This window comes from Misgurnus anguillicaudatus, unplaced genomic scaffold, assembly GCF_027580225.2.
Source record: "Misgurnus anguillicaudatus unplaced genomic scaffold, ASM2758022v2 HiC_scaffold_29, whole genome shotgun sequence".
NCBI classification, from domain to species: domain Eukaryota; kingdom Metazoa; phylum Chordata; class Actinopteri; order Cypriniformes; family Cobitidae; genus Misgurnus; species Misgurnus anguillicaudatus.
Genome location: NW_027395279.1, coordinates 866,202 through 879,295, shown reverse-complemented (window position 1 = coordinate 879,295; position 13,094 = coordinate 866,202). Strand labels below are relative to the sequence as shown.

General features: G+C 38.3%; 1 protein-coding gene across 4 annotated transcripts in view; it reads left to right on the top strand.

The window, feature by feature from the left end:
• Positions 1-13,094, top strand: part of LOC129436771 (RNA binding protein fox-1 homolog 3-like) — a 304,205-nt gene that overhangs the window by 121,522 nt on the left and 169,589 nt on the right. For all 4 annotated transcript variants that reach the window (XM_073865022.1, XM_073865024.1, XM_073865020.1 and 1 more), the window contains exon 2: positions 12,119-12,194. In XM_073865022.1, coding sequence (XP_073721123.1) covers positions 12,173-12,194 — 22 coding nt within the window. In that variant the 5' untranslated portion in view covers positions 12,119-12,172. The remainder of the gene's footprint in view (positions 1-12,118; positions 12,195-13,094) is intronic.

Here is a 13,094-nt window from a genome sequence, read left to right as displayed (position 1 = left end):
GAGATGTTGTTTTACAAAGACATTTGGACTTCACTAATCATGTTCATAGACGAGGTAATGAATTAATGTTTTATTAACTGTACGCTTGATCACATTATTTTATGTCATCATATTGAATTAGCTGCACTGTAAAAAAAAATTGCAGAATGAAGTTAAAACAACTTGGTTTTGCAAGTCAATTCAGCATAAAAAGTTTTGACATGTTGTGAATAGCTGACATAACTTAAAAAACTGTTTAATTTAATTTTTAAATTTAAAGTAGCATAAAATATATATTGATCCGACAAAAAGGCTGAATTTTTTACAGTGTGCATGTTAGATTGTCCGTGTTTGTCAACTCGTAAAAGGGCAACGATTGCAAGGGAGACAGGGGACGAGCTATTCATAAAACGGGTATTTCTCTGGAATTAATGCAAGTACATGACTGCATTAAATATATCACACAGTGCAAGTGTTTTGCAGAAATTATAAAAATCGCACATATTGTGGCTTGAAGGTATGAGTTTTAATTGCATAAGATACCAAAATACCTGATACTACAGACTAACTGTGTGTATATACTTTACTGAGCTTTGTGATTCTTATCACATTTCTGTAATATAAACAGAATGAAGTCTGGCCTGTGTTGATGTGTGTTTATAGAGAGCTTGATCAATGTGAGGAGTTCACTTCAGGAAAACAGCGTTTGGAATCTGTTTGACCCTGAACTCGTTCAGAGCAAAGTAGACGTTTTGTTGAAAGACCTTTTGAAATGATTTGATTTTGAATAGCAGCCGATCTTTTCAGCATACTTTTTTCAGTTGTAAATCTCTCAGGATTTATTCAAAGTGAAAACTGTCTGTGTGTGCTTGTTTGACACCATGACCTCGCAAAGCACCGAAACCTCACAGTTCCCGTATTGTGAAGACACTCGAAATGTCTCTGTGATTCACTAATACACACAAACTAATGTTTAATATGATTCATACAAATGTAAAATATATTGGTTTATGTATTAAGAGTAACAAGATGATCAAAACAGTAACAAAATAGAGGTCAATGAGGGCAGGAAGCAAATCATCACCTGCACTGGTTGTAATATCACCTTCTGTTTTATCTGAGAAAGAGTTCAAATAAGTATTTATAAAGAGAAGCAATGCAAAAATGCACACAATGAAAGGTGAATGCAAAAACCAAATCCCAGGCAATTTAGAATTCCCAGCCGGATGCAATTTTTACGTGCTAAAAGAGGACATGTTCAGGAAAAGAGGATGTATGGTCCTACCATAATCCTACTGGGCTGTTTTAAGACGTTTCAGGCCTCCTGCTACAACAGCAGAGAAATCCAAAATTATACAACACCAATACTACCAATACAGTTCAAGGAGGTTTACATGTTACCAATCATTTTGATCATGGATTTAAGTTATATTTAGGGCTGTCACAATGATTAAATAATCGTCTCATCGTGATGATTTCAGATCACCGCAATGATTGCACATCTCTCTAAAAACACAAGGGGGAGCTGCAGCACCTGTATAAATGAGACATTATCAGATTACTTTTAAATATGTGTTGTTACCAAGACATAAGTTAAATACATTTGTCATGGCTATTTAGTATTTTGTTCATCACACACCTAAACAACAAGACAGGAAAAATACACTGAATTAGGAGCTGGGAAGGGTTACTGCCTACCTGTGTGATGTGATGTGCCAGTGTTGGAGATGTTTGCTGCTTACTCGCGGGCACATACAGGGGCAGAGGGAGAGATTGCATGGGAACAAGACAAATCTCCCGACCTGATATTTTTATTTATTCAAAAATTCTGTGATTATGGATTAATTAGTGGTTTAAATAAAATAAAATGCACATGCAATTAAAATATGTGACTGAACAAGATAGTATAGGCCTCAGCGAGAAGTTTAAAATTAAAGCACATCACGCTTTCAAAGTGCGAAGGTTGCGGCGGATGTCGGACTAGCAAAAGAAGTGAGGAATATGTTTAACATTTAACAGCGGCTGTAACGGTGAAGATGAGGCGAGCACAAGTGATCACGACCATGTGTTTGCTGGGCTTGGGCGGCGCTGTCAGGATTAGAGATCTCTAGCACACAAGTCAAGTGCACGGTGTAGGGACCCGTCTACAGTGATAAGGACTCTGATCTGATTATGAAGTATTTCGGGGTCACAGGGCTCAAGTATTCTTTAATTATGTCCAGTCACAAGTCATCAAATTTGGGACTAGAGTCTGAGTTGAGTTGTAAGTCATGTGACTCGAGTCTGCATCCCTGTAACTTAGTAATGTTACAATTGTTAGGGTGTTTTTGTAAAACTTTGGTAGTATCTTGGTTTGCAAATAAAATGTTACAGGATGCTATGGTACAGCCATCTATTGTCAGTGTACTGTTGAGTAACAGCATGGTGTAGGGATTATTTAAGGATACATGGTCATGTAAGGTAAATGAACAACTGGATTTGTTATCCTAGTAGAGTCATCTGCTGGAGGAACAGAGAAACTGCAGTCTATAAGACATCTGCCAGTCAAACAGATGTGTTTAATAATCGGATGTGTCTAATGATCAGACTGTTACTGATGGGATGATGAGATAAGTCTTTCTTTATTTATTCCTTTCTTCCTTTATTCCTCTCTGATCTTTTTTCTTGTCTTGTCTCTCTCCTACTGTACTGTTTATGTACTTCATACATATTGCAGTTTTGCAATGGCATGGTATTTACATGATAATCCAATTAGGGTCCTAGTATTATGGTATTGAACACAAACATTGTGGTTATTACAGCTTAGTATAGAAAACTCTAAACCAGTGGTTGCCAACATGGTGCCCGCGGGCATCAGATTGCTCACACAGAGTCTGTGGGATGCCCGCCAAAGCACATTCTATTAATAGTCTCAGTTTAAACAATGATAAAACATGTGAAATAAAATAAGTCAAAATGTTTTGAGATTGTTTTATTCATTGTGGTAGCCCTTGCTCACAAAAAGGTTGGAGACCCCTGATATAAACTATAGAGGACGAAAAAGAATAGTTGAACAGTTCATTATTATTTTATCCTTAAGTATTCTTTAAATACATCTGACTTTGTAATTTTGTGATCGTCATAACAATTCAAAGGAAATGCATAAAGAAAATGTAAACTTCTGATACAGTCTGACTGCCAGTAGATGGTGGTAGATCTCTCTCTTTCTTTCTTTCTTTCTCTCTTTCTTTCTCTCTCTCTCTGATTGATACGGCACACAGTGGAATAAAGGCTCTTTTTTTTATTTGGCTCTTTTAAAACAGGAACATATACAGAGATGTTGAGTCTCGCAGGACACAGTGACTCTCTCTCTCTCTTGCTCGCTCGCTCTCTCTGTCTCTGGCATGTTGAGAATGAAATACTTGAGTACTGCTCTCTGCATACTGTACATTACTGTATATCATTTTGTTCACATGCCAATGACATCATTGCATGTGTGTGTGTTTTTTGCAGCGTTTATTAGATGGTGCCTTGTCATTCTTTCAGAAATAAATGTTGGTAGTGCAGTCATAGCTTGAGTCACACGGGAAATCGAAGGTTGAGTGCATTGCATAATGTTTGGAATTAACCCAGCTTGTATATCGTGTACAGGCGCTCGGGCACAGGTAAGGACACTGGCTAACTATACATCAGGGATTCGGGACGCTTGTTGACTTATTTCTGGTGATGTGAATATTAAAACACGAGACGACACCACTGACATTTATAGGCATCACGCAGAAACGGCATCTCTCTGACTCTTTTTTAACTTATGCCGCTTTTCAATTGCACAGTACCCCACAGTTTGGTTTGGGTCGGCTTACTTTGGGGGCTTTTCCACTGGGTGCAGTACGTGGTACCCAAAACTTTTTTGTTGAGGTTCCAAGCGAGTCGAGCTGATACCAAAACGGTAGATCAGTGATTGGTCTGAGAGAATCGTCACTATCAGCGTCATCCCTATAATGTAAAAGATTAGCTTTACCTTCGTGCTAGCTTGCGTTGTCTCGAGTAAACCTGTTGTCATCTGTGCTCTGTTATAAGTTCCAAAACTCACTTTTAGCGATGAAGGAGCATCATGAACACCGTAACAGTTTTTTTCCAGACTTGCAATTTGTGGCGGCACAGTCATGGCGCGCACCTCCACATATATGCTTAAATGCAACATAGATGAGGCTCAGCGGGTGTTTGTACAGAAACTGTCATGTGAGACAGAGGGAGTGATAAACGCGATCTCTTTTTGATGGTCAATTTTAATTTTGTGGGGGACTGATAAATAAATAAATGTATGGGAATGTACAACGACGCTCTCACTTGTATGATGTCACAGTAGGCAGCACAAATATAACGCCTATAATCCCTCCCACTCCGAAGTGTTACTAAACTCGATGGAAAAGCTTACCAAGCCAAAGTGAAGTAAGCTGACCCGACCTGATCCAAACCAAACTATGGGGAACTATGCAATTGAAAAGGCGATTCATTTGTCTGTTTCATATTACTGACAAGAACAAAGTCCAGTAAAAAGACAGTGCTCTAGTACCGCGTTAAAATTAAATAGAAAATCAGTTTTGCATATAGTAATGGATTTTTACATCCGCCAAAAATTGCAACAAATGAGTAAATATGAATAAAAGAAACAAATAATAGATTCATGAGTCAACCGCAAACAAATAAAATCAATTTTTTGATCATCAGTCACAGATACCGCAGAGACAGCGTCAAATAGGAGTGTCCAAGATGAGGTTGTAGTCCGTGGCGTATGCGAACATTTGACACCCGCTGGTTAGATTTTTTTAAGCAAATGTTTGAATAGGTGCTATCTTTACGAATCGATTTCACATTTAAATATTATACATGTGAAGAGTTTTGTTGCAAAACGAGATAACCACCGTTTTGTTAATTGTTCAGAAATCGCGTTTTTTGGTTGTGCATTCCAATTAATTTCAATGCAACTGCAGTTGGTTTGTTTTGATTTGAACCTTCATAACTTAAAAAACACCATAAAACACCATAAAACAAAGTAATAACATGATAACATAATAATAAACATGTTTTGACAAAAATGTTAAAAAATGGATTTATCTCGTTTTGCAACGAAACTCTTCATATATATTCTCGCCTGTTTAAACTACATTTTGTGACCCAGAAACGGTAATATTCAGAAACGGATATTACATCTATTTGACATTAAAAAACAAACAGCCGAAAGTGTTACCTGTCAGTCTGAATTTCAAGTGCATGGCAGAAGAAAGTAGTTCCTCACAAAATAATCTTTTAAAATCACTCCGCTGTTGTTTTCTAGTTTTTGTTTATCAAATTTGTGCCGTCGAACTGTTGTATAAAAGCAATATCGCTCTCAGAGTCGTGTGAGATAGCTCTATATCATCACGGTGATGATCTAGAGCAGTAATTCTTAAAGTGTGGTCCGCGGACCACTAGTAGTCTGCCAAACCCCCCCAGTGGTCTGCCAAAAGATGACCTAAACTAGGTGTTTATACAATTGTCACTTATTTAAGTAGATTTTTCAGATTAAGCTGCAACTCATTTCACATTTACTTTTTGAAATGAAATAAAATTCATATAACAATTTCTAATATAGCATTGCATTTGTGCTTAAAAAATTAGTTATTAGTGCATATTAAACTTAAATTTAGCCTATCCTTCCTATTTTGTTGTTTTTTGGGGCGTGTTAGAGTGGGATTCTGTTAGGTGGTCCTCAGAAAAAAATTGGAAGATAAAGTGGTCCTTGGGCTGAAAAAGTTTGAGAAACACTGAACTAGAGCTATAACACACACCTACTCCAGCCATTAGGGATGGGCATGATTAATCGACGATCGATAATTGATCGTTAAGAATTTAGTCGATTACGTTAAATTGTTATTGATTAATCGAATACTTTTTTTATCTAATGCAGGTTGCGTTGCCTAGCGTAGCGCGTGTCTTGAAGCAATTAAATGAATTTCACTGTGTGGCAGCAATTCAACATTTTACCACCAGGGTGCAATATTTGACACCATACTCCGTTATCTGTGACCTTCCGTTTTGATTGCAAAAAAAGAATCATGAAGAGGTCATGATTTTTTGGGAACAAATGAGGTCTCTTTTTAAGAATGCGGCTCGCAGCTGCAGGTTCCACTGCTTTAGAGCACCGCATATTCAAGCGCATATATGTTCCGTTTGTCTAACTAAATGTAGTTTAACTGTTTGCCACAAGTTGATCTTGTAATAAAGGTCTCATGGAGGAAAACATGCTGTATTTTTGTATTTAACATTTTTTAATTATAAAAGTTAAATAATTATTTTTTATTATAAAAATATTAATGATTAATCGATAGTCGATCGTTAATTCTCCCGACAATCGACTAAAAAAATTTAATCGAATGCCCATCCCTACCAGCCATATTGCTTAAGTGTCCATCAATAAGTGGACGGGTAAGAGTCAGCCTGTCTGAATCTAATACGTTTAAGGACAAATGATTAAAGTTTGTAAATATAATTATTATAGACTAACCATAAGCCACATTGATGACAAAATAAAAACAGGTAAAGTTTCATTATGAACCTTTAAACTTTATGCGTGACACGCTGTGACTGTGGCGGATGATTCATGTGTTTGTGCGGTGTGTGTAAGTGTGGTTTCGGACACGGCCGTAGACAGAATCGATGCCGTCCAGCCGTGAATCTGCTCTTTATCACAGTAATATGATTCTCATTGATGAAACACTTTTTCATAATGCCACGATTCTTCAGTTTCATGTGTCAGCTGTGAAATTCATAGACACACTGCTCCCGGCTTTTATACGCAACTGCTGTCACCACAGACAGCAATGATTTTGTCTGTGTGTGTGTGTGTGTGTGTGTGTGTGTGTGTGTGTGTGTGTGTGTGCGTGTGTGTGTGTAGGTATGGCCTGTCTTACAACCATCTTGGGCCATGTTGTATATCAGCCATCTACAGTGGCAGCGGTCTTCAACTACTCTTCTTCGTGAGCCAAACTTTTACCTCTATTTTTTAGCTTTTATATATTTTTTACTTTGAACTATTATACATGTTATAACTTGATGTTTTTGTTACTTTTTGTTATAGGTCATAAATAAAAAACATGCATTTTCAAAAAAAGATGCACACTTCCTGTATCTAGTATTTTGCCTTTTAATTGCTGAAAACTCATATTTTTGTTAATAGTTCAAATATAAACATTGCACAAAAAAGTGCAAGTGTAAATAATCAACACTTGCAGAGCTCTTAAACTTAAACTTTCATAAACTGTTACAAGTATTCACAACACAAAGTCAGTCTTCACCTAAGGACAACAATTGCACTTCATGTTTTCTTTTTTATTGTAAAGTTATACAAGCTAAACCACCTTTTAATTGTACACTACATCCAGACACGATGGTTGGAGTTCGCCCCCTAGTGGCAGTCGTAAGAATTTTTAGTTTAATCGTAAATCTGGTCAAGGCAATAGTCTCTAATCTACATAAGTATTTATACTTATTAATTTACTTATCAGTAATAAATCGTTTTTAAAGGATAAAGTTAAACAGAAAAGGATTCATAATTTTCACTTTGCACACAGCGACTCGATCTGGCACACAGTGTTTTGATTGGATCACACTGAAATACATCACTTCCGGTCAGCGTGTCACGCGGTTTAGTCGCACAAGTTAATTTTTTATGCATCAAAATTTTAAATTGGATCCAATAATTACGCACTTGCAGCTGGTTGGCAGACCATTTCTGACTATCTTTCCGTTTTTTCGGCCGTCATTTTGTCATGTACAGTGGAAAGGTAAAAGTAACCATGCGGATTTTAACTCAGATGACCAGCGGGCCGGATAAAGATGATTAGAGGGCCGCATTTGGCCCGCAGGCCGCCAGTTGACTAGCCCTGTACTATGGTATTCCCCTGTCTTTACTGTAACCATTTTTAACTCTTTCCCCGCCATTGACGAGATAACTTGTCAATTAAGAGAAAACGTTTCCCTGGCAATTACGAGAATTTCCGGCTTTCCGCAATACCGCTATTTTCCACCACTTCCGCAACTTATACAACCCGGAAGTAGCGCTTCACATGAAAGAGAAAGAACTCCATGTATGTTTTAAAGATCGCTCTGCATCTGATCTCTATCAAAAGTCCTTCGCAAAAATTTAATTATCTCAGCCTTTTGCTCAAAAATTTGTGTTTTTGAAGAAACCTACCCACATTTAAGAGGTGATAAAAAGAGAACAAATGAAGGTAGGATGAAAATTTTTTTGTTGAAAATGTTTGTTTATATATTTAAAGAAAAACATTTTCTGGAAGGCATTAAACTTTTGTGAAAATCATGAAAAATGCTGCCGCTGGCTGGCAACTTTTTTTTAAAATGCTGGCGGGGAAAGAGTTAAACAATGCCATGTGTTTTACTGTAAAGGTGGTAATAATATATAAGATGTTTAGGGCTTTAAAAGTTATTTTAAGAGTGTGTACTGATACATGCACACAGCCAGGGTTGCCAGATTGGTGTATCAAAACCAGCCCAATGAACATTCAAAACAATCCTATCACAGCCCACCAACAACCAATGAATAAAATCCTTTCATCTTTAACCCGCAGAAATAAAATCAACTCACTGATAGTTTAAAAGTAGCCCAAATCTTAAAGCCCGCAAAAAAGCAGAGGGTTTGGCAACGTAGCGTACAGCATCTGTCGGCGAGTTCGCGCTTTATCTCTTTATGTACAAAGTCAAAGTTGAGTTAGATAAAGTTTTTCTTGGGAAGCTAAGAGATGTATGCAATGAAAACACACTTTTCGAAAGGCACAACACTATTTGATGTATTTCTCACCTTAACTCTTTCCCCGCCAGCGTTTTTAAAAAAAGTTGCCAGCCAACACCAGCATTTTTCATGATTTTCACAAAAGTTTAATGCCTTCCAGAAAATGTTCTTCTTTAAATATATAAACAAACAATATATCAGATGAAAGAAAAGACCCTCTGCTTTCAAACAAAAAAAACCGTTTCATCCTACCTTCATTAGTTCTCTTGTAATCACCTCTCAAACATGGGTAGGTTTCTTCAAAAACACCCAATTTTGAGCAAAAAGCTGAGATAATTCCATTTTTGTGAAGGACTTTTGATAGAGATCAGATGCAGAGCGATCTTTAAAACATACACGGAGTTCTTTCTTTCACGTGAGGCGCTACTTCCGGGTTGTATAAGTTGCGGAAGTGCCCCACCTGGTGGATACTAGCGGTATTGCGGAAAGACGGAAAATCTTGTCATTGGCGGGGAAGCGTTTTCTCTTAATTGACGAGATATCTCATCAATGGCGGCGAAAGAGTTAATAATGTGTGTTGCCATTACCTTGCTATTGCATGCTTTTGTGACGAGAATATAAGATGTGAACTTTCCTTCTGCGCATGTGCACAAGGCATTTTTGCATCCGATTGAGAAAATATATGATTCACATGTTTACATGCATACTTTTCTCCTGATGATCGGATCACAGATCGGACTTCACCACCCCTTTCAATAGAATCCAAATTGGCAGCCTCAGTTGTATTAAGGTGTTTAAATAAAGGCTTTTTAATCTGATTGAGCCATCAATACGATTGCAAACGTATTATTTGGTTGCATGTAAACATACCTAGTTATGTTTCAGATATATAAACTTGTTTCACTATTGTAGAGTTCAATTTATGTCCTTACCGATGTATTCTGTAAATGCAAATAATGCTATGTGAATGAACTCCTGACATGTTTTCTCTTTCTAGAAGAGTCGATGTTTGTGTGTGTGAGGTACATATCCTCAGATAACTCCCAGACTTTGACCTAATTTGACTTTGTAAAGTCATATGCTTGAAGCATTTCAGCAGTTCAAGATGAATTTGGGGCGTTTTGCGTTATGAATATTTCTGGCTCTCTGTATCTGTGTGTGTAAGAATGAATCCTTCACAGCTTGAGACGAATTTATAATTTCACTTCAAAACATTTTAAAACATCAGCAGTGTATGTGTGTGTTCTTATATATGCGCGCATTGTGACATCATTGCTCTTACTTGAGTTAATAATGTAAGCACCTATTAACACCCCATAAACCCTATTAACTTAATCGTCTACATGTAAGAGCTGGTCTGTCTTTATTGAACCTGAATATATCATTATATAGCATGTCATTATTTGCACGCATCTTCCATGTGTTTGTTTTATGAGCAATTCATGTTTAATGGTCTGTCAATAATATGAAATATGAATGATGCCGGATTGACTTCATTCCCGCAGCGTCCGATGCTCTTCCTCTCTCCTCCTCTTCCTCTTTAGTGAGAGAGTGATGACAGCTGCTCAGATATGAACGTTCAGATTAATGACTCGCATTAAGCGGTTAAGAGAAGTCGACCTACAGTGTGATATCACAGCAGCCGGCTCTCATTACTCCAAACATCAGTACCGCTCACAACACTCCACTATACATGAATATACATGAATTATTGTACCCTGCTGGAATATTTGATTGTGATTGGTTGATGACAGTTCTGTAGTCAAGCAGTGCTGTATAATGACCTCTAAACTTTATATGATTGACATGAGACAGGTAGTCATTTGTTACTAAATATTTACCTACTGTTGACGAAGTGGATCCCACTCAAGTGTTTTGAAATATGCAGCTTTGTTGAAACTAAAACAGGAAGGATTGGGGCAGTAAATGGCTCCTCCTCCTTTTAAAGTAGCCAGTAGTGTTTAGTTTAAGTGCAGAGTTATGTCTTACAAATCGTTAATCTGTATTGAAGAAACTGTTTTGAATGCAGTATCTTCTAAAGGTGAATTTTAGAGGCGAGCCCTATGCAGTAGCCTACGGCGTAGCCTGATGCACACCTCTTCCAAAATGTAACAATGCGTCAATGCTACGCGGTCCACAAGTGCTGTGATTGGTCTGCTAGAACACCTCTCTCAGGTCTAAAAGATCTGCGTCGCATTTTCTCGCACACATTTCCACTTGCGAAGGTAAAAACCTAGGCTACGGCCTAGGTCTTACCATGGGCGTAGAATACATGGGGGACACGTACGGCGATACCCAATCACAAGTGAGCATTATAAGGCGAATCATCCTTCGTGCACGTGCGTCTGGTTGAGCTTCAAACTATCAACTATATCTACTGAAAGCCCTTTCCCCCCAATTTTATGATGCTACACCACTGGATCTAATGCAAAAGTATAAATCGCACTTGGGGAGGCGTGCACACCAAAACTTTTAAACGCACCTGAACGAACGAACGATATTTGTCCCGCCCTTTCTCCACTGGGATTGGACATCAGTGTGAGAACTGACATTGACAAGCTAAGCTTTTCACCCAAAGTTGAATCTGTTTCAACTCGACGCTCAGCCCTGAGCGTGGAAAAAACGCTGAGTGCCGGCTTTCAGCGCAGTAAAAATCAGCCAACTGCTGGCTCTTTTGAAAAACCCTGCGCATTGGAAACAATTGAAAACATGTGCCGGCATAAAAGCTTTGGTCTGCATGCCCCCTTGAGGCTAACATTCATACTAAAAAGACAAAATGATCGCATTGAATGAGCGCTTTAAAAATGATGACATTAAATGATCGCAAAACCTTACTGTGCGTTCACACCAGACGTGATAGAGGCGGCAAAAACGCGCTATTCGCGAGTAGTTGGATGCTTGAACATTTGACTTTACGCGCTTTATTCGTGCGTGGAATTCTAGTCTTCGAGACATTCATGTGGAAATTTGCATCATGGGAGGAGCTTCTGCGATTACTCCTGTAATCACGTCACTACCAGAGCAAGCTCCTTATTGGTTAATGTGGCGTGAATATTCACCAAAGTTCAGATTTTTCAACTCGCGCGTTTCCCGCGTCATTTGTGCTTATCGCGCACCAGTATGCGTCTTTGCATCTTTCGCATGTTTGCATTGACTTAACATGTAAATCACCCGCACTTGCCACCTGTTCCGCGTCTGGTGTGAATGCACCATTAGTCTGTATTAATTAAACACAAGGGTGTGCATAATATTTGGGTTAAATAGTTACTTTTGAATCAGATACTGCACATCACTTATGATACATTAAAATGCCGAAGATTGTGTGAAGCATATTGATGATTTTTTGTTTTGTGTGTTTGTGTATTACAGGATCAAGAAAAGTGTGTGGACACAGAGAGTCTTCATTAGACTGGTCATCTGTACATGGATATTCCCCGCTGGACAGGTCAGTGATTGAACGCAGTAATCACAAACGCTTACCTGCGTCTTGCATTTGCATGTAAAGCTCATTCGGTGTTGGGCATTTGTGATGTTTGCGTCCGCTGGGGTTTAAGACGGATCAGCTAATATTGCGTTTAAGCCCTACGGTCTGCTTGGGCTTTAAGAAAATGTGCTGGATGTCTCTGAATGTTTCTGCATGTTTAAGTAATTGATGAATTGTGAGGAATAACAGGACAGTCCTCATGTTGTTTTCTTCATCGCCTGCTTAATAACTGTAAATAGGCACCAAATAACCTGCTTTCCCTTCCTCGATGTGAAGTAACTGGGTTATTTCAAAATTAAGCACATTTATCAAACTACAGTACCAAGACCTTGTTTGCAAAAGTACATGGTTATTACTTCGCCTCAAAACCCATTTAAGCTCTCGCTCACTCTCTCTCTCTCTCTCTTTCTCTCATTCGCTTTCTTTTCCTATCTCTCTCTCTTTCTCTCACTCGCTTTCTTTTGCTATCTCTCTCTCTCACACATATATTTTAAAGGGCATGATATTTGATGGTTATTTATACTCTAATAAATGTGTTAATTCTTATAAAAGACAGAATATTATAAGAGGAACGTTGAGGTTCTGTCACTGTAAATTGGGAAAATTGCAACACTCAAAAGTAAAGTTTGTGTGTATGAGAGTTTTTGCGTGAGTTTGTGTGTGAGTGTGTGCATTAGTTTGCGTGTAAGTTTGTATGCGAGTATGCATGATTTTGTATGTGAGTTTGTGCTTTGTTTTGCGCGTGAGTTTGCGCACGAGTTGGCGCCGTGAGTTGGCGAGGACGTTTGCGCGCGAGTTTGCGCACGAGTTGGTGCCGGGAGTTGGCGACGTGAGTTGGCGAGTATGTTTGCGCGCGAGTTT